The sequence below is a fragment of the Pinus tabuliformis genome, chromosome 2_1 (assembly GCF_031772625.1).
Source record: "Pinus tabuliformis cultivar Carrire ecotype Pingquan chromosome 2_1, CPIR1, whole genome shotgun sequence".
In the NCBI taxonomy this organism is placed as follows: domain Eukaryota; kingdom Viridiplantae; phylum Streptophyta; class Pinopsida; order Pinales; family Pinaceae; genus Pinus; species Pinus tabuliformis.
In genome coordinates, this window is record NC_142299.1 from 102,504,466 (window position 1) to 102,526,553 (window position 22,088).

The following is a 22,088-nucleotide window of genomic DNA, read 5'->3' on the forward strand; positions in this document are numbered from 1 at the left end:
AGCTACATTGAGCGGTATGCTCAAGATATAGATTTTAAAGATGTATATGCAACTTTAAGTCGTGGAAAACAAGCAGAAGAATTGGATTATCATGTTAAGGACCAACTCTTGTATCATTTTGGAAAGTTATGCATTCCTCAAACCGGAAGAGTATAGATAATTCGAGAAGCACACACTTCTCTAATATCAGGTCACTTTGGTGTAAGTAAAACAGTTGCACAACTGCAAAGATTTTGTTATTGGCAAAAAATGAATGAAACAATTTTTAGATATGTAAGAGGGTGTACCATGTGTGCTAAAAGCAAGCCCAACAATAGAAAACTAGGCTTGTACACTCCACTACCAGTTCCTTCTCATCTTTGGGAAAGTGTTTCCATGGACTTTGTTGGGGGACTGCCTAAATCTAGAAAAGGTCATGACTATTTATATGTTATTGTGGATAGGTTCAACAAAATGTGTATTTTAATACCCTGTAACAAACATATTACAGCTGAACAAATTGCAAAGTTGTTTTTTCAGCATGTATGGGTTCATTTTAGATTACCCACTTCCATTATATCTGATCGAGATTCCTGGTTTGTTGGGAAATTTTAGTCGAGTCTATGGGAATTGATGTATACCAGACTGAAGAAGAGCACAACTTTTCATTCGCAAATAGATGGCCAAATAGAGGTGGTCAATAGGACAATGATCCAATTGCTCAGAGGCTATTGCAACAAGCATCCCAAGCTTTGGGATGAACATTTGTGTTATGTGCAACATGCTTACAACCGAGCTAAACATTATTCTACACAAATATCTCATTTTGACACCTGTTTTGGTTTCACACTAAGGTCTCCCTTGGATTTTGTCTTTGGTAAAGACATAGCGGTTGATGGACATAGTGATGTGGATAAGGCAACCAAGTTCATTAAACAAATCTAAGAGATTCACCAGGCAGTACAGGAACAACTGGAAAAGAGCCAAGCCAAGCACAAGGCAAGGCATGATAAGCATCGGATTGAGCATAGTTTCCAAGTTGGTGATCAAGTCTGGCTGTATATCAACAAAGTCAGAATGCACGGTGAAGGTAAGAAGCTGAAACCAATAAGGTATGAGCCTTTCAAGATACTTGAAAAAATTAGTGAGAATGCTTTTCGCCTTGATTTGCCAGCTTACATGCACATCTATTCGGTAGTTAATGCAGAAATCTTGAGACTATTTGAACCCTCATTGATTGAAGATCCTGAAGAGCAGAGTCAATTGCCTTCTATTGATGATCTGTTTCTTAAATATCTCGATGAATTGCGGGAAGATACAGTTTTGGAAAAGAAGGTGAGAACTATGCGCAGAGGAGATGTTGAGTAACTCAGGATTGGAATCAAAGGTTCAAAACCAAGCAGTGTAAAATGGATAGAAATTGGCCAAGTGATGAATCTATACCCTCACTTGATTGATGCTTAAAAACTAACTTTTGGTGGTCCAAAATCTTTTTCAGTGGGAAGGCCGTGATCCAAATTGGATTCTAGAACACTCTCTAAGTTTTCATAAACTCTTTAAAAATCATGCCAAGGATTAAAAGTCTTATAAAGATCAAGCTTATCAGAGATATCCTCGTAACAGTTGCAATTTTTGATCAACGCGAAGCAACAAGGATCGTCGGTCAAGCGCGTAGACCGTCGGCCCATGGTAACGCGTGCTATCGCAAATTAGCAAATCTAGAGGCTATTTCGAGAAATGGGGGTAGTTTCTGATATGCGATTAGTGACGCAGGACAAACCCCTCAAGGAAGGAAAGGCTGCAAGCACCCGGACCCGAAAAATCATAAAATGCAACAGATATCGTTCCGACTCTGTCAGAAGCGGGGTCCCACAAAAACCAACAGGATATCGGAAGGGCTTTGAGCGGTAAGCAATTTCAACCAAGTCCCACTCGATGCCACAAAATGGTTGCCACACGTTCGACGGAAGAGAGAGAAAACCGCTCACATCGGACGGATAAACATGATGTTACTTATCTGCCCGATATGGACGATGACCATAGGATTTGGAAGCTCCAGATCAACGATGGAGACGCGTTCTGATGGATGACCGGATTTGACGAGGTTAACAGGTAGAGTTGTATAGGATTTGGAGTCCGATGTAGACGATGCATTGGCAGAAGGTCGTGTTTCGCGGACATTCTTGGAGTTAACGGAATAAACGGCCATGTCCAAGAGAACTGACACTCATCCGTTATGAAATATGTGGCCACCTCCCTGTGAGGCATTATACAGTGATGATTATGCAGGACAGAGGGATTCAAGCGAATAGAGGCAGGGGAACCGGAACGGCGGGAAGTGGAAATGAACAGTCACAACGCAGATTAGCTTTAAAGCCATGAACTGACAGAGAGAGAGAAAGCAGAGCCGAGAGGCAGAAAGCTAAGAGTAGAGATGATCTAAAATTGATCTAAGACAAGCAATAAGGTATTGTAGACTCATGTGCATGGATGTGCCTATGTTATTTTATGCAACTGATCGATAAGATTGTGAAATACACAGGCACTAAAGCAGTTAAAGAAAACATAACATGCAAACATATAAACATGAAAAGTTTAATAAGGAGTTCACCCAATACTCCTTGGCTACGTCTCTCGGTCCAACCTTCAGTGGTGGCCTCTCTATTATGTTTTCAAAGCAGAGTTTTTACAATAGTGAGCTCAATTTGAGTCTCACACAACAACTACAAATCAGTAAGTCTGTATTTGGATCCCCCAAGTCTCTGGAGTACACAAACTCTCCTTACTGAAACTCGACCTCTATTGGTCACAGTAGTATGAGCCCAATTTGAGACTCAATACATGACAAGCATATACAGAGGAGTTTGCTTGAACCTCTCAAGCTTTCTCTAGAGTACACAGACTCTCTGACTCTCTCTAGCTCTGTCTTAACTCTGGCTCGATGCTGCCTTTGCATCTGCAGGTCAGCTTGGCTTCTTCTCTCTGCTCTTAGCTTACTAACTTGCTTTCTTGCTGCTTCCTTGCTTCTCTTTCTATCAGCTTGTGGCTTTAAAGCCTATCTGATTTCTGACTGTTCGTTTCTGCTTCCTGGCTTTCTGGTTCCCCTGCCTCTTTCCGTCTGAATCCCTCAGTTCTGCGTAATCATCACTGTATAACGCCTCACAGGGAGGTGGCTACCTATTTCGTAACGAATTGAGTGTCAGTTCTCTTGGAAATGGCCATTTGTTTTGTTAACTTCCAAGAATGCCCGCGAAACACGACCTTCTACCAACGCATCGTCAATGTCGGACTTCAAATCCTATACAACTCTGCCTGTTAACCTTGTCAAATTCGGTCATCCATCAGAACGCGTCTCCACTGTTGATCTAGAGCCTCCAAATCCTACGGTCATTGTCCATATCGGGCGAGTAAGTAACATGATGTTTACTCGTCCGATGTGAGCGGTTTTCTCTCTGTTCCGCCGGACGTGTGGCAACCATTGTTTGGCATCGGGCGGGAATCGGTTGAAACCGCTTACCGCTCGAAGCCCTTTTGATATTCTGCTGGTTTTTGTGGGACCCCACTTCTAACAGAATAAAAACGATATTTTTCTGCATTTTACAATTGTTTCGGGTCCCGGCGCTTGGGGCTTTTCCTTCTTTAAGGGGTTTTCCTTCTTCAGAAACTACCCCCGTTTCTTGGAATGACCTATGGTTTTGCCAATTTGTGGTAGTGCACTTTACCATGGGCCGACGGTCTACGCGCTTGACCGACGGTCCTCGTTGCTCCGCGCTAATCACAAATTGCAACTGTTACGAGGATACCTCTGATAAGCTTGATCATTATAAGACTTTGAAACTTTGGCATGATTTTTTTAAGAGTTCATGGAAACTTAGAGAGTTTTGTAGGATCCAATTCAGATCACGACCTTTCCATCGAAAAAGATTTTGGACCACCAAAAGCTGGTTTTTTTTAAGCATCAATCAAGTGAGGGTATAGATTCCTCGCTTGCCCAATTTCTATCCATTTTGTACTGCTTAGTTTTGAACCTTTGAGTCCAATCCTGAGGTACTCAACATCCTCTTTGCGCGTAGTTCTCACCTTCCTGCAATTCATTGAGATATTCAGGCAACGGATCATTAATAGAAGGCAATTGACTCTGCTCTTCGGGATCTTCAACCAATGAAGGTTCAAATAGTCTCAAGCTATCTGCATTAACAATTGAGTAGATGTGCATGTAAGCTGGTAAATCAAGACGAAAAGCATTCTCACCAATTTTCTCAAGTATCTTGAACGGTCCATACCTTATTGGCTTCAGCTTCTTACCTTCACCTTGCATTCTATCTTTACTGATATACAAGCAGACTTGATCACCAACTTGGAAACTATGCTCAATCCGATGCTTATCATTCCTTGCCTTGTACTTGGCTTGGCTCTTTTCTAGCTGTTCCTGTACTACCTGGTGAATTTATTGGATTTGTTAAATGAACTTGGTTGCCTTTTCCACATCATTGTGTCCATCAACCACTATGTCTTTACCAAAGACAAAATATAAGGGAGACCTTGGTATGAAACCAAAACAGGTCTCAAAAGGAGATCTCTGTGTAGAAGAATGTTTAGCTCGGTTGTAAGCATGCTGAACATAACATAAATGTTCATCCCAAAGCTTGGGATGCTTGATGCAATAGCCTCTGAGCAACTGGATCACTGTCCTGCTGACCATCTCTGTTTGGCCATCTGTTTATGGATGAAAAGCTGTGTTCTTCTTGAGTCTGATGTCCATCAATTCCCACAAACTCGACCAAAATTTCCCAACAAATCGGGAATCTCGATTAGATACAATGGAAGTGGGTAATCCAAAATGAACCCATACATGCTGAAAGAACAACTTTGCAGTTTGTTCAGCTGTAATCTGTTTGTTACAAGGTATCAAAATACACATTTTGCTGAACCTATCCACAATAACATATAAATAGTCATGACCTTTTCTAGATTTAGGCAGTCCCCCAACAAAGTCCATGGAAACACTTTCCCAAGGATGAGAAGGAACTGGTAGTGGAGTGTACAAGCCTAGTTTTCTATTGCTGGGCTTTCTTTTAGCACACATGGTACATCTTTTTATTTATCTAGAAACTGTTTCATTCATTTTTGGCCAATAACAAAATCTTTGCAGTTGTGCAACTGTTTTACTTACACCAAAGTGATCTGATATTAGAGAAGTGTGTGCTTCTCAAATTATTTTCACTCTTTCAGTTTGAGGAATGCATAACTTTCCAAAATGATACAAGAGTTGGTCCTTGACATGATAATCTAATTCTTCTACTTGTTTGCCATGACTTAACGTTGCATATACATCTTTGAAATCTATATCTTGAGCATACTGTTCTATGTAGCTTTCATGCAATACTGAGTTATGCGTAAGTATAGTAGATGCACTTATGATTGTTCTTGACAACATATCTGCAACTTTATTTTGTATGCCTTTTTTATATCTGATGACAAGATGAAACTGTTGTAGAAAACCTATCCACCTATAGTGTCTTGATTGCTGCAACTTAGTTTGTGAGTGTAAATATTGAAGTGGTTGATGATCAGTGTGTATAACTGTCTCTTTGCCCATTAGATAATTTTTGCATTTTTTCACACTCTGTACTAATGCATACAATTCTTTATCATATGTGGGATAATTAACTACTGCAAAATTAAATGTCACAGAATGATAACATATGGGTTCACCGTGCTGCATCAACACTGCTCCCATGTCATAGTCACTGGCATCTGTTTCAATCTCAAATGGTCTTTGAAGATCGGGCAGTGCTAGTACTCATGCTATACTAATCTTTTCTTTCAAGGTGTCGAAGGTTTTCTGCTGTTTGCCTCCCCATTGAAACACCTTGTTCAATCCTGTTAAAGCATATAAGGGAGCTGCAATCAAAGAAAAGTTAGAAATAAACTTTCTCCAATACTGTGCTGCTCCTAAGAAGCTTCTAACTTCTGTAGCAGATTTGGGTTTAGGCCAGTTTACAATAACTGCAACCTTAGAGGGATTTATCTTCAATTCACCACCCCCTACAATATGCCCCAAATAATTCAAAGATGTTTTTCCAAATTCACATTTTGAGAGATTAACATAAAGATTTTCTCTTTTCAAAACATCTAGAGTCCGCTTTACATGCTTCAAATGTTCTTCTCATGTTTTACTAAATATTAGAATGTCATCTAAATATACAATGACAAAATCATCAATAAAAGGTCTGAGTACATCATTCATTACTCTCATGAAAGTAGCAGCTGCATTAGTTAAGCCAAAAGGCATAACTAACCACTCATACAATCCTTGCTTTGTTTTGAAAGCAGTCTTCCATGCATCTTTCTCTGCAACTCTGACCTGATGATAGCCACTATGCAAGTCCAACTTGGAAAAGTAAACAACTTCTTTCCACTGATCTAATAGATCATCTATGCGAGGAAGGGGATAACGATTTTTTATCGTTATCTTATTTAGTGCTCGGTAATCAATGCACATTCTCCATGAACCATCTTTTTTTCTCACCAAGACAATTGGAGACCCACATGGTGATGTGCTAGGTTTTATGAACCCTTTCTCGAGCAGTTTCTGTACCTGCTTCTTGATTTCTGCATTCTCTAAAGCGGACAACCTGTACATTCCGATTTTAGGCAATGGAGCATCTTGCTGCAAATTAATATCATGTACTATTTCCTTTTTGGGTGGCAGACCTTTAGGTTCTTGAAATAGTATATCATATTGTGAAACAACTTTTTCTAAATCAGCTCGCTGTTTAGCATTACAGTCCTCAAATACATTGGTTTTATCAGGTTTCTTTTCCTTTACAACCATCAATAAAAATTGTTTGCATGAATTTACAATTCTTTTCATCTGCCCTGAGTTTATGAGAGTATAATTATTCTTGAGTTTATGAGCTCTTACAACATATTCAATTCCATCTTTAACGAGTTGATACTTGTTTTCAGCTCTATAGAAAATAGCTTTTCTATCATACAAGTAAGGACTTCCTAAAACAATTCCACATATATTCAAGGGAACAATATCTAACTCAACCTCATCTACAAATGCTAACCCAAAAGAAAACCTAAGTTTACATTGTCTAGTCACTTGTAGCTTTGCTTTATCACACAACCAACCTAATGGATATGGTTTCTTGTGAGGTGTGGTTAGTAATCACAACTTCTTTACAATTGCTTCAGAAATTAAATTTACTTGTGAGCTACTATCAAACAAAGTATCAACCTTTTGATGTTTGGAAATAACTCTAATATGAAAAAGCTCATGTCTTTTCCTCTCATTTTCTTCATTATGAGTAGATTGTGCATAAGTACTAGTAGATGCTTCAGAATTTTTACCTTTTATACCTGTGGCTGTGATTGTTGTTTCATCCCCTGAGTCTGACCCCAAATCCTTCTGAATAGCTGCAATAATATTCTTCTTTTTTCCATCGTACTTCTTGGGCCTCAGCTCCAGATGCAGAATCCAGCAGTGTTCATCATCATGCCCATCCTTCTTGCAGTGAATGCATGAAGGCTTGGTCTTTTGTACAACGTTTGTCTTCCTCTCTTTCCATTTCTGCTTTCTCTTTTCCTTATTCTTGCTTGTAGTGGGTTTCGATGATCCCCCAATTTCTGGGTTCACATTCTTGCCTCTAGCCTCTAGATGTGTAGCCTAAACATACACCTCATCTATTCTAGTGGGATTAAACATGAGAATGGTGTGCTTTAAATAGTTGTGTAGACCACCTATATACTTCAGCAGAGTTTCAGGTGAGTCTAGAGAAATTCCTAGAATCAAAGCTCTCTTTCTAAATTCTTGGGTGTAGCCTTGTACACTTTTCCCTTTTAAATGTTGAAGAGTTTGCCAACTCATCATGGCTTGCTGCATATAAGCTAGTGGATAAGACTGTTTTTTAATTGCAGAAACAAATTCACTCCAGACAGAAAGAATTTTACCATGCTTCTTCATGTCAGCTTGTGTCCTACATTCCCACCATACCAAGGCAGTGCCTCCAAGGCGTAGGCACCCGCTTCTCTACATTCAACTCTCCATCGTATATCGGCAAATCAAATTTAACATCTAATTTAATCAAAGATCTTTTCTTTTTATTTTCAGGGCTATCAGGAGGTGTGGGAAGTTTTTCTTCTTTCACTTTGCCTTTAAAATGATCATGGAGGAGAGATTCTTCTACTCCTTTATCTTGTTTCGAGTTTGATGAATCTTCATCTCTACCTTTCTTAAATTCTCTATGCATTTCTTCTACCATGGCTCTCATGGTCATGAAACTATCCATGAACTGGGAGTCTGATTCCAAGGGACTTTCTTCTGCCATTTTCCTCTTAGGATAGACTCTTCCATTTTTTGGGTTAGCTTCAACCAATTCTCCTTCTCCTAAATTGAGCTTTGTCCTAGTTAGCATTCAATAACAAAATCCACCACAAGCTTGTCTAACCTTAGCAACCTAGAGCTCTGATACCACTTGATCTGAAATTAATCTAAGACAAAAAATAAGGTATTGCAGACTCATGTGCATGGATGTGCCTATGTTATTTTATGCAATGGATCGATAAGATTGTGAAATACACAGGAACTGAAGTAGTTAAAGAAAACATAACAGGAAAACATATAAACATGACAAGTTTAATAAGGAGTTCACCCAATACTCCTGGGCTACATCTCCCGGTCCAACTTTCAATGGTGGCCTCTCTATTATGTTTTCAAAGCAGATTTTTTACAACAGTGAGCTCAATTCGAGTCTCACACAATAGATACAAATAAGTAAGACTGTTCTTGGATCCCCAAAGTCTCTGGAGTACACAGATTCTGCTTACTAAAAATCGACCTCTATTGGTCACAGTAATATGAGCCCAATCTGATACTTAATACATGACAGGCATATACAGAGGAGTTTGCTTGAACCTCTCAAGTCTTTTCTGGAGTACACAGACTCTCTGACTCTCTCTGGCTCTGTCTTAACTCTGGCTCGATGTTGCCTTTGCTTCCACAGGTCAGCTCGGCTTCTTCTCTCTGCTCTTAGCTTACTAACTTGCTTTCTTGCTGCTCTTTCTATCAGCTTGTGGCTTTAAATCCAATCTTCTTTTTGACTATTCGTTTCCGCTTCCTGGCTTTCCGGTTCCCCTGCCTCTATCTGTCTAAATCCCTTAGTTCTGCGTAATCATCATTGTATAACGCCTCACAGGGAGGTGGCCCCCTATTTCGTAATGAACTAAGTTTCAGTTCTCTTGGACATGGCCGTTTGTTCTGTTAACTTCCAAGAATGCCTGTGAAACATGACCTTCTGCCAACACATCGTCCATGTCGGAATTCAAATCCTATACAACTCTGTCTGTTAACCTCGTCAAATATGGTCAATGTGAGCAGTTTTCTTTCTCTTCTGCTGGACGCGTGGCAACCATTGTGTGGCGTTGGGCGGGACTCTGTTGAAACCGCTTAACGCTCGAAGCCCTTCCGATATTCTGCTGGTTTTTGTGGGGCCCCGCTTTTGACGGAATCAGAATGATATTTTTCCGCATCTTACAATTATTTTGGGTCCAGGCGCTCGGGGCTTTTCCTTCTTTGAGGGGTTTGCCTTGTGATATGTGATTAGCGACTTGTCGCTAATCGCATATCAAAAACTACCCCCGTTTTTTGAAATGACCTCTGGTTTTTCCAATTTGTGGCAGCGTGCGTTACCATGGGTTGACGGTCCTCGTTGCTCCGCGCTGATCACAAATTGCAATTGTTATGAGGATACCTCCGATAAGCTTAATCATTATAAGACTTTGAAACTTTGGCATGATTTTTGTAAGAGTTCATGAAAACTTAGAGAGTGTTCTAGGATCCAATTCGGATAAAGAGAGAAGAAGCCAAGCTGACCTGCAGAAGCAAAGGCAACATCAAGCCAGAGTCAAGACAGAGACAAAGAGAGTCAGAGAGTCTGTGTGCTCTAGAGAAGGCTTGAGAGGTTCAAGTGCACTCCTCTGTAACGTCTGTCATGTATGAGTCTCAGATTGGGCTCATACAACTGTGACCAATAGAGGTCCGGAATCAGTAAAGAGAGTCTGTGTACTCCAGAGACTTGGGGGATCCAAGTATAGTCTTGCTGATTTATATCTGTTGTGTGAGACTCAAACTGAGCTCACTGTTGTAAAAACTCTGCTTTGAAAACATAATAGAGAGGCCACCATTGCAGGCTGGACCGGGAGACGTAGCCCAGGAGTATTGGGTGAACTCCTTATTAAACTTGTTCTGTTTATATGTGTGCCTGCTATTTTTTCTTTAACTGCTTCTGTGCTTGTGTATTTCGCAATCTTATCGATCAGTTGCATAAAATAACATAGGCACATCCATGCACGAGTCTGTAATACCTTATTGTTTGTTTTAGATCAATTTCAGATCAGATACCCAACAAGTTTCTTCTGGGCTTGCAGGGGCCTCCGACAGGGATGTTCGCTATCCCCTCTATTATTAATTCTGGTCATGGACTGTCTAAGTTTGCATATCAAAAAAGCGGCCCTGGAGGATCAATTCCAACCACTGAAGCTGGGAAATAATATCAGTATTTCTCATAACCTCTTTGTTGATGACATCCTTATATTAGGTATGCTCTGTCTCTTTCCGTGGTATTATCTTCTTCACATTTTCAGTAGATTTGCAAATGCTTCGGGGCTGATCATAAATACTAATAAATCTGTTCTATATTATAGTCAATCTGATTTGGAGACTATTGCATATATAAAAGACTTATTTAGAATTGAGGCTAGACCTATGCAAAATGGCTTGAAATATCTTGGTTATCGACTTAAACCCACCTGCTATAGAATCACTGATTGGAAATGGCTTGCTGATAGGTTCTATAAAAGAATCTCTGGGTGGGAATTTAGATGTCTGTCCTTAGGGGGAAGGGTTATCCTTTCACAAGTTGTTCTATCACAATTGGGTGTCTATTGGGCTCATCTTTTCCATATCCCTGCCTCCATCATTAGCGACATAAACCGTCTTATGGAAAACTTCATCTGGGTGGGTAGTCACAGTGCCAAAAAATACCATTTGACCAAATTATCAAATATTACTCTCCCAAAGGACATGGGCGGTTGGGGAATTATGGACCTTCGTCGCTTCGGTGGGGCATTGCTTATAAAATCCCTCTAGAGGGGTTTATTTGGAGCAGGCACATGGAGCAAGATCATCCAACACAAGTATCTAAAGAATAAAGACTTCAATGTTTGGTACCGATATGGCTCAATTGGTATCAAACAAGGTTCGACAATCTGGCTAAGTTTCTTGAAAATAGAGAAATATTTTATTCATCATTTGGCATGGAAATTTCAGACAGGCAATAGCATTCTTATTGGAATTGACCCAATATTGGGTGCTGGTTCGAATTTCACTATTTCTGACAGTATCATCCAGCACTGAACGAGCATGGCATTTTTTTATGGGGCACGCTCCCCATATGGAAAAATGCCCTTGAACTGGGTTTCACTGGCCACATGGAAGGGGAATGGATTCAGAGCATTTCAACAATGAAGCAACTTGGCATTTGCCGAACAAGAACACAAGACAAAATTGTATGGTCAGGTAAAATGGCTTCTGACACAATTGTTGTGCGGACACATATCATGCATTATCAAATATCGCTGCCAAACAAGGGGAACATCATACTCTTTATGCCTTTTGGAAAACTAAAGCTCCAATAAAAATTATACTTTTCACATGGCTTGTTTATCATAACAAAAATCTTGTATGGGCAAACCTGCAAAAAATAAATTGGCATGGCCCTGGTATATGCTCCTTATGCAAAAATGATTCTAAAGATAATGAACACATCTTTCTGCACTACTACTCAGGTTTGGAAAAATGTTGCTTCCCTTTTTGGCTTCCCATACATTCAATACTCTTGCATTAAAGACTCATTGAAATGGTGGAGTTCCCAAAAATCTACCTGGCGGGTCATTCCTCTTTCACCATAATAACAAGATTGGAGAAGGAGGTATACAAAGTAACATATTTTATTAAAACTTTTTCTTCTATTAGCTTAAAAAGTTCTTAATTAATAGTTTATAAATCTAATGAAAGCAAATATTAAATCTAATATCATGAGGAGGACAATTATGCTCATCTTCACACTAATTTTGTGTCAACTTACTAAGGGAATTAGTAGAGAAGGATGGGAAATAGCAGTGAAGAACCTGTCTTTCAACTCTATTCAAGGACAAGAACAATTTCTTGCTGAGATTGAGATGCTGGCCAAAATCCGACATCGTAATCTTGTGAAGTTACTGGGGTGTTGCGCAGCCGGGTCAAAAAGGTTGTTGGTTTATGAATACTTATCCAATAACAGCCTTGATAAAATTTCGATTTGGTGAGTCACATATCTCATTTTATTGGTAGGTAGTGGAAAGTACGAGTTAAATTTTTTAGAAAGGCTACAACATCCAAGTAATAGAGGTAATTAGTTGATAAATCAATAACCGTAATAAAAAGAATTATTGAAATATTTAACCCTACTTCAATTCTGTTATAATAATTTAATAACTGGATGGTCCGTACAGATCCAAATAAATGCAGACAACTTGATTGGCAAAAGCGTTACAACATCATAGTTGGAGTAGCTCGTGGGCTTTTGTACCTGCACGAGGGTGCTCTCATTATCCATCGGGATATTAAAGCGTTTTATTGGATGTGAATATGAATCCCATGATAGGAGATTTCGGCTTAGCAAGATAATTTGACGAAGATCAAACTCATATGAGCACACGAGTTGCTGGAACTTAGTAAGTTCAAGACATATTAAGTTCGAGAAATGGTAAATTCAGTTTTAGATTGTCATTCATTTTAATCAAGTGACATTGTGATTTGCAGTGGTTATATGGCACCAGAGTATGCCCTGCATGGACAATTGACTATTAAAGCTGACGTCTATAGCTTTGGAGTTCTCGTCCTGGAACTTAGGAGTGGAAGAAGGAGCTACGAGCGTAATCCAATACACTGGGTAAGCTACCGTCACCATTATTTTTTTAGAATGGGTAAGCTACCGTTACCATTATTTTTTCAATTGACTGCATTTACATTATCCAGGCAAAGTTATAGGGGTCGATGGGTTACTAGCACAGTGAGCAATTTACATAAACCAGTGGCAGACCGTATGGATCAAGTATATACTTTATCAATTTGGCATCTGTTCTGATCATGCAGGCATGGCGATTATACAAAGAGGGAAATATTGTGGACATGATTGATCCAGTGATAATTGAAACTTGCAGCGATCTCAAGCGACAAGCCGTCAACAATTGCATTCACATTGGGTTGATGTGTATACAGGCAGACGCATCACTTCGTCCATCAATGTGTGCAATCAATTCGATGTTTTCGACTGAGTTTATCTACCGAGAACCCAGTATTCCTGCTTTTGTCTCACATACATCTTCTTCTATATGTACAAAATACCTAGTTACAAAAAGCATGTCCATGACATTTGTGAAGGACCAAAGTTAGTAATCTCACATGATCCAAATTCTCAATCAATCCCTTTATTTTAAGGGTATTTTGAAATAGGGCAAAAATTTCCAACAAGTAGAATATCCTTCGCTCGTCAATTGTTATGTATGTGGGAGAGAAATAGCATTCATTTGAGCATATGTAACTGAAATTTTTGGGGTGCTCAAGTTGACATGAAGTATAATGGTATAAGCCTTTTTGATATAAAAAAAATAGGACTTGAGGTTAGAATTTTGTGTGTAGAATGGGGTGGGGTGACTTGACGTGAGTTGTCCATGCTAGTACCCTTCTCCTTTTGTCTATCCATTGGCAACATAATTAGGGTGATGAATATTAATGTTTTCACATTAATCCTCTAAGAAAATTTGTGCAAATATCTATAGGTGTATGTTATGACGTTGAGAATGAGACAATTTCCATTTATTCTCCATTCAAGCCATAATTACGGTGATGTAGGTACCTAGTGTATTCAATTTAGATCCATAGCCATGAATCTTTACAAGGTATTCAATTTAGATCAATAGCCATGAATCTTTACAAGTGCATGCTCACGTACTCTCCATTCACAAGATAATTACGATGATGTAGCTAACCAATGCATTTAATTTGGATGGATAGCCATGAAAGAGATCCTTGATTGTTGCATTCAAAGAAGCAACTAAATCTCCATTGCACTAGAGGTTATAATTGAAGGGCGAATAATTGCACAATTTCTTCTCGGAAACAAAGCTAACATGCATAAAAATAGAGCATTAAAAAAAATATCCGCATCCCTTGTCAATGACTATGGTGCTCTATAAATCAAACATTATATAATATAACATAAAATGAAATCAATACCGACTTTGATTGTTGGTAGTGGTGACCATAGTAATCCAATCTAGATATATATTTAATGAGGTGTTGTTGGGCTAAATAATAATAATAATAATAATCAGTACTTACAACTTTGTAACTGTGATATGTAGTTCGCATATATTATTTATGTAGGCATTTGGAAATCTCTAAGTAAGCTTCAAAGTTAATATGGCATCTAACAATTTCATTTCTCTAGTTGTTCTATGGTTACTTTTGGTCCAAATGTAGCCATCCTATGATTCCAATAAAAGTATCCTTGGCCTTCGATGGATTGATGGAGCGGTAGGGGCTTGCCAATGCATTTGCTTCTTCTTATGAAGATTTACATCTTGTGCTATTACATTAGCTAGGCAGAGCCAAGGGAACTAAGGACTTGGGTGGATAGGTTTGAACCAAGGACCTTTATCTCCTTATTTTATATATATGTACATATAAACACCAAATGAATGCCTATCAAATTTAGAACATATGTCATTAATTTGGTGCCTAATTTTAGTAATAGCTTGAATTTCACACAATTGAAGTTCTATGTATTGCAAGAGCTCCTTTTCTATAAGTTACACCCCATTTTAAACAAACCCATATGCTCATAAAATATACAGAGTTTGGGATTGATAGCAAATTTGACTTGTAAAGTCAACAAACTCAAGTAGAGAGGGAAGAGTGCTACAAGTTTAACCTAATCCCTAAAGGAAGAGCGTGGGTGTTTCCTAAATAACAGTTACATTATATATATTCTAACATGTTTAGATATCAGAGCCATTCATATCTCGCCTAGTAAAACCAAGAGAATTACAGATTGTAACAAAACCCTAAGAATTGAATGCTCTAAAAACCTATATCACATCAACATACAAGAAGGGGGTTTCTATATCAGAGTCATTCAATATCATGTCTAGCAAATCTATGAGAACTAGGGATTGTAACCACATTGTGACAAATGCGTGAAAATTGAATGCTCTAAAACCTCAGATCATGTCAACAAATGCTAAGGGGGTTTCTAGATACAGACAACTTACAAATCTGTGTGTGGCATTAATTAAATGTGATACGTGCAATGGGAGATTTAAGGCCTAGTTATGTTACCATGACAACACGTCATGCTTGTATATGAGACTTGTGAGAAATAAAAACTATATTTTTTGGAATGCAATTGCAGAAATGTAAAGATGTTGATGCAGTGAGTTTTAATTTTTCTATGGAGCTTAAACCACTTTATGTTCGCATAATAAGCTAATGCATTAATTATGAACAAAATGGTTGATTTACATATACTACCATTAATTGTAAAATTAATTGCTTTTGTTATAGATTTGTTTTAAAAGCCAATTTTTGTAGGTTTTCCAAAAACTTGTTATTTTAACAAAAGGGTTCGCATGGCTCCACTGAAAAAAATAAAATTATAAATAAATTATGACAAACATTCATTTGATCATTTTCTAAAATAACTTGAATATTTAAATACATAGTAGTTCTTTTCATTCAATTCTATCCATTTTGTTCAAACAACTATGTGTTGGCAGTATCATTATTGAAGAATTTCTCCTCCACCATTTGTACAGAGAAAGTAAAACATAATTTTGAGTATGGGAAAAACCATTATCCAACAATTTTTTATTGTAAAAAAACTCGCAATTGCACCACATGTTGCAAAGTAAACGCCATAAGCTTGGAGCGTAGGAAAGAGTAGCATAGAAGATAGAAGTAAAGTTTTATGTAATTTTATTCATTTACCAACATTTCTATGAGATGGAAAATTCCATATTAGGGGATGAAGATGCTCCAAGGCTCTCCAATTTCACCTCATGCTCTACAAAAACTCTTACACCAAGGTTACTAGGTGAAGCTGATGGGGAACAAAATGATTCACCGCCAGTAGTGGTTATAACATTACAGAATGAGGTTTAACTTTCCAGGCACTATATTTTTTCATTTGATTTATTGAAACAAAATGTTAGAATGATTGAGAATATGCTGCATTTCAAGGCCAAAGTATTCCTAAAACACCTATTGCTCAATTGCAGGCATAATACAAACATTAAAAAATTATTTTGGTCATAGCACAGTCTCAGTAGTTGTGCCTAAAATGAAATTCTTTAATTCAATTCCAAATCACCCATACAAATTTCAAGTATTTTATTGAAAAAATAATATGGTACAATATATTGAATAACATTTCATGCATTTTATCATTCTTCTAGTTATTATTTTCATAATAGGAAATCAGGGTATCTTTATATCCCTATGCAATCAATAAGAATAGTTAAACTTGTTACGAGGTTCCATTACCATCTCATTTTTCACTAACCATTTTATAACCTCTAGATATTTTATCTTGCATAAATAGACTGACCATTAAATCTAATTCGAGAAGATATTGCAGCCACTGCAAAATGGTGATAAAGACTATAGAAATAACGTTAGGAGTGAAACTGTGTTTGTAGCTTGTGGAAATTCTATATATTTTTAGTTTCTCTTGATAAAGACATGCAAATCTAAATGAATCACAAAAAATTTCTGGATGATAGGTTTATTCACGTTCTTCAACCTTGACTTATAGCATCTAGGGAAACAAATGCAATATTTGGAATGGTTCTTCATTTTCTTACTGCACTGGAAATTATGGCATTTTGCTTCAATTGCAGTTGATCTTTGAGGCCTCATTTTGCATATTCAATTGTGCAGGTGGAGTCCTTTTTTGTCTTTGAATTCATGATGTCACAATTTTCTCTCTTTGTAAACTTCAATATCACGATACAATCTTTTTATTTTATTTGAATTATTCCCCCTTTTAATTGATTGTAACTTGTAAGTTGAGGCTTGTTATTCAAAGCCAAGAATTGCAACAACATAAAAGACCTATTCTCTAGGGCATTCTAGATAATGAACACCTAATAAGTGGGGATAAGCATTTGAATCATGGTTATCACAAACTCGAAATCAAAGTTAATTTATTTTCTAACAATATTGTAGAATAAAGTCTATGTTGTCTTTGATAATTGATTGGTTGGATAAAATTCTTACCAAATTGAAAATTCTTGTTTTTGACGCAAGAAAATTCTACTCTACTTATATTAGGTGGGGACTTCACTTATGATTAGACCCTCCAGATGATTTGTATTGCCAGACTGTAAAAGGCTGTTAGGAAGAAATTTTAACCCCTAGAAAGTTACTGAATCTACTCACATAGATATAATTGTTTTTATATTAATAGAGATTTGAGAAAAAACGGCACGGAATATAGAAAAATTCCTCCAAAGACTTGAGAGGACGAAGACATCAGGCTGCTTAATAGTGGCCTATGTGAAAGGGGGGCACATAATTGTTGCTTCAACCAACATATGGGAAGAAGTGTAAACGTTTCTCCCGATATTAGTGTATTAGAATTCAGGAATTTTCAGAGCTCCAATCTAGTGTGTATTGAGGAGGATATATGAGTTCTTACATATGCTTAGGAGACACCAATAACAAAAATATGGTAAAAATGTATATGAATTTGTTAGCTGGTAAGAAATGGTTAAAAGGAATAAACTTTGGATGATTGAATGATGCAATGTTCATTTTTAACTTTTTATTTGCAAGAAATGCTATGCTTAGTTATAAATTATAATAGAAGGGCAATCTTTTTTAATCTATAAAATTAATTTCTGGAAAAAGAAAAGTAGCCAAACCCTTTCATTTTTTATCAGTGATTTAAAGGATGATTAGTGACAAAGTTCAGTTTAATACTTTGCTTTGGATTGGGAGAATTAATCTAAACATGTGATCACATTCCCATCCATTTACTCTCATAAGCACATCCTTTAACCTCTTTACATGAATTTCTGAAATGTTTTAATAGATGAGTGTGGATATGACTTTGTACTTGCAGTCTTGTTAATTTATATAATTGAACTGGATTGCACAAGCTTTCACCAATGCAGGTATGGGTATGAGAATAATTTGGTTGTTGAATTATTTATGGACATATATGCATCAACAAAAACTTCTCTGGAAACAATTTGGACAAACATTGATTATATGGATGATTTCAAGGATTTTACTCTAGATCTTATGAATTTTCTTAAGATGGAAATGAAAAAGTTTGTGGAACAAATCCATGCTAACAAGAAGAAATATTTTCGCATTTTTTTTATCCAGGTAGGATTCAATTTTTTATTGCCCTATAATTGGAGAAAAAGAACATAGAGAAAAGAGCAAGATCTAGACATACAAATAATTCACTTAATTGTCCACGAATAAGATTAAATGAAACATACAAGACTTTTCAGAGAGGGATACAAAATCACATTTTTGTTAAACAAGAAGGTGTGCCATATTTGGCACAAGTATAGCCAGGACCAGTGTATTTTCTAGATTTTATCACTCCCAATACAAAATCATTTTGGACAAAAGAAATCTATGAGTTTCATGAGACAATTACATTTGATGGTCTTTGGCTTGATATGTATGAAGTTTCCAACTTCTCTATTGGTATCACATGTTCCTTGCCAAAGGAAGGGGATTGCCGACGAAAATATGAACAAATAGATTGTTGGTTAGTTTGTAGCAATGCGAACACCACTAGATGGGATGATCCCCCTTCTAAAATCAATGATTTTGGAACAAAGAGACCAACGGGTAATGAAACCATGGCTGCTAGTGCAATACACTATAATGATATGTTGGAGTAAAATGCTCATAATCTATATGGTTTATTAGAAGCTATTATGATAAGCACATCACTGAAATCAATACTAAAGAAGAGACCATTCATTGTAACTCGTTCAACATTTGTAATGACCAGGGTGCATTTAACATAAATGGTAGCTAATGATGGTGCATGGAATGATAATCTTACTAGTTGTTATGGACCAAAGACACAATTCTCATATAAATCACTTGATTGTTTGTTATAAAGTTGTAGGCTTGGTTTCCAATTGACCATATACATGTCAATCACAATTCTCTCCCCTTGATTCCATACACAACTCTACCTTGGACCCATAAAAGAACATCAAGAAGGTTGATGGGAAGCGTGGACCCTGTTTCCATGAATTTTTTTACATAGAATTTTCATAATTGATAGGAAAAAAATCAGTCTTTCTTTGAAAAATGAAATTCAACTTGAAGTCTGGTCCCTTTCCCTGAAATATTATGCTCCACAACAACAAAAAGGACATGAAAAATGACATAATATTGAACTTAGTGACACTGGCAATCGTTTGATGGGAAAATATTCTCAACATTTTCTTCCAGTGCTTATAAATGCAATTGCAGTTCAATGAACATTGAAAACATATTTTGTTCTGCTTCTTGTGTCTTTAAATACTTTTCTAGTAATGACAATAATTTAAATGGGAAGGATCTAATTAACAGATCCAATGAGTACCTTTTTTAGTCTTTCTGTCAAAAGTAAATTCCAGCTAGAGGGGAATTAATTTGAGTCTATGATTTTAGTGTAGCTTCAACTACTTCAAGGTAGGTAAGCCATTAATTTTTCACTTATGCCTACTTCTGCATAATATAGTTATTTTCTTAAAAAAATATAATGTCTTATAATTATAATTTTTCATAGGTAAGCAATCGCACCAGATCTTTCAAAAGAAATGTCGTACGTTGGTAGCATATGGAAAAAGAGCATAGATGAAGAGAGATGTGATATGTTATATGATCTAATTGTTGCCTAGTTTGGAATTGTTTCCTTTGCAACATAAATTTTTCCTCTACATTTAGCAATGCTTATATTGTTTAATTAAAAACTTAGACTCTATTTTTTCATGGGCACGATCATATTTTTTTTAAGAGATTAAGATATTATATTATCACATAGTCTACTTAGTGAATTTTATATTCTTGCTAATTTAGTGGCCATGAGACTTGTAACTAAAAAAACGCCTTCATGGTGGGGGTTTAGACACACCTTGGTAAATATATAAGAAAGTATTACTATAATTATAAGAAATTATCTATCAAGCCTAGTGATATGACCTCTTGTACAATAAATTAAGTATGAGATTGTTAGATATCAAACATAGTCATTATAATGGTAGATGATTGGATTGATATTCAGAAGAGACCCTTTGACAAACATTATTTGAGGGCCTTAACAAGGCCTTTGGTTTTGAGCTTCTAAATATTAAAAAGAGACACAAATTTCTTTTGGACTCCTTGTTTTGTGTAGACATAAATTTTAACCCCTTCGATCATTATAATTCAAAAGGCATGATTTTTTATTTGTGACCACCATGAACTAATATAGCGATCTCTTGATGCCCATTTATCCATGTTATGCCTTACAATATTGTCAGTTGTGATTAGTATAAATGGGGGACTTGTCATATTAAAGATACAAAGTTTAAGGATAAGGTTTTTAATTACAACGGAGTCTTGGACATCTATTGGGTACAAACCGCCTTGATAGATATTATAGTAGTCTCTTAACAAGATCAAGTTTTCTATCTGTTGAATTAATGATTCAAATTTAGTGGTAGTAGTACAAGTATTTTGCATGTACTCCTAACTAATTTACTTAAAAAACATTGGCGGAACCTTTTAGATTACCTAAGTTAGTATAATTGTAAGGGAGACCAATTATTCATTCACAATGATTGTGACTCATCAATCTAGCTATTTATAGGATGCATGATAACGAGTTTTCATGTCTGACCCATGTATTCCATCCTCTTCATTCTTTTTGAGCATATGATTGGGTTGCAAGAGTGCATTAACATTATTTCGAGTGACCGGTTGAAATGGTGCTAGATGAAAATGGAATAGGGAAATATATGAAAACATATGATTATGGATGCTATTTGGTGGAATGATTGCAATCCCATTATTTCATAACATTTCTAGTAGTGGAGATGATGAGTATTGCAATTTTTTATTCACCTAGTTTTGGGGAGACATTTGAAGCGACCCTAAAGCTATATGTAAAAATATTGTAGAGGTTGTAGTATCCATAAAATCTAAAGATGATGTTACTGTGATGATAGTACAATCCCCACATTTTTGCATTAAATCTGCATGTAAAAAATGTGTAGAGGTTGGAGTATTTATTTTTGCATTAAAGCTGCATGTAAAAAGCATGTAGAGGTTGGAGTATTTAGAAAATATGAAGATGATATTGTTATGATGATAGTATAACTACCACATTTTTGCCTTAAAGAGAATGAAACTATAAGGTGATGAAGGAATGTGTTCAAAAGAGTCTTGAATACAACTATCTAACCCAGCTTGGGTTTTGGAACTTAAAAATTACCATACCCTATATTCTACCCAACCGACATGTTGGACCTTAAAGTTACCATACCGTATAGTATTGATCATTAAGTAGCGGGAACCTACAGAAGGAGAGTGGGGCACTGAGTTTTGGACCTTAAAATGAGCATACTCAATATTCTACCCAGCTTGGGTGTTGAACCTTAAAATGACCATGCCCTATAACCTTGAACATTATGCACTTGGAAATTGGGGCCTGAGATTTTTGTTCTTTTACGTAAAAATGGGAGACATTGACGTCCATTTTATACAATCATTCTAATTATTACTTTATTCAATTTTAACAAGATAGTCTTTAGAATAGTCCCAACGCATTTCCATATGCATCTAGTCAATTAATAATTTCTGCTAGAGTCATAACAATACCCCACCTTTCAAACCTATATTTCAAATTTTTGGGAGGATCACAAAATAAAATTAAGAATTTGTAAACTAACTAATTCATACTATTTCTGTGAATCCAATTTTTCCTTTCAAAACG

The 22,088-nt window shown here is 36.7% G+C and overlaps 1 protein-coding gene across 1 annotated transcript; it reads left to right on the forward strand.

Annotated features, from left to right (window-relative positions):
* Positions 1-12,390: 12,390 nt before the first annotated feature.
* Positions 12,391-13,630, forward strand: LOC149198994 (cysteine-rich receptor-like protein kinase 44). The gene is made up of 3 exons (XM_089399348.1): positions 12,391-12,762; positions 12,851-12,980; positions 13,184-13,630. The coding sequence occupies exons 1-3, from the start codon at positions 12,737-12,739 to the stop codon at positions 13,481-13,483; spliced, it is 456 nt and encodes a 151-aa protein (XP_089255474.1). The 5' UTR covers positions 12,391-12,736; the 3' UTR covers positions 13,484-13,630.
* Positions 13,631-22,088: the final 8,458 nt, after the last annotated feature.

Bases quoted from the DNA above. Each gene is read 5' to 3' on its own strand.
- LOC149198994 (XM_089399348.1), top strand. From the start codon at position 12,737: ATGAGCACACGAGTTGCTGGAACTTA. The intron at 12,763-12,850 runs GTAAGTTCAAGA...TGTGATTTGCAG, and splicing joins ACACGAGTTGCTGGAACTTA to TGGTTATATGGCACCAGAGT. The intron at 12,981-13,183 runs GTAAGCTACCGT...CTGATCATGCAG, and splicing joins AGCGTAATCCAATACACTGG to GCATGGCGATTATACAAAGA.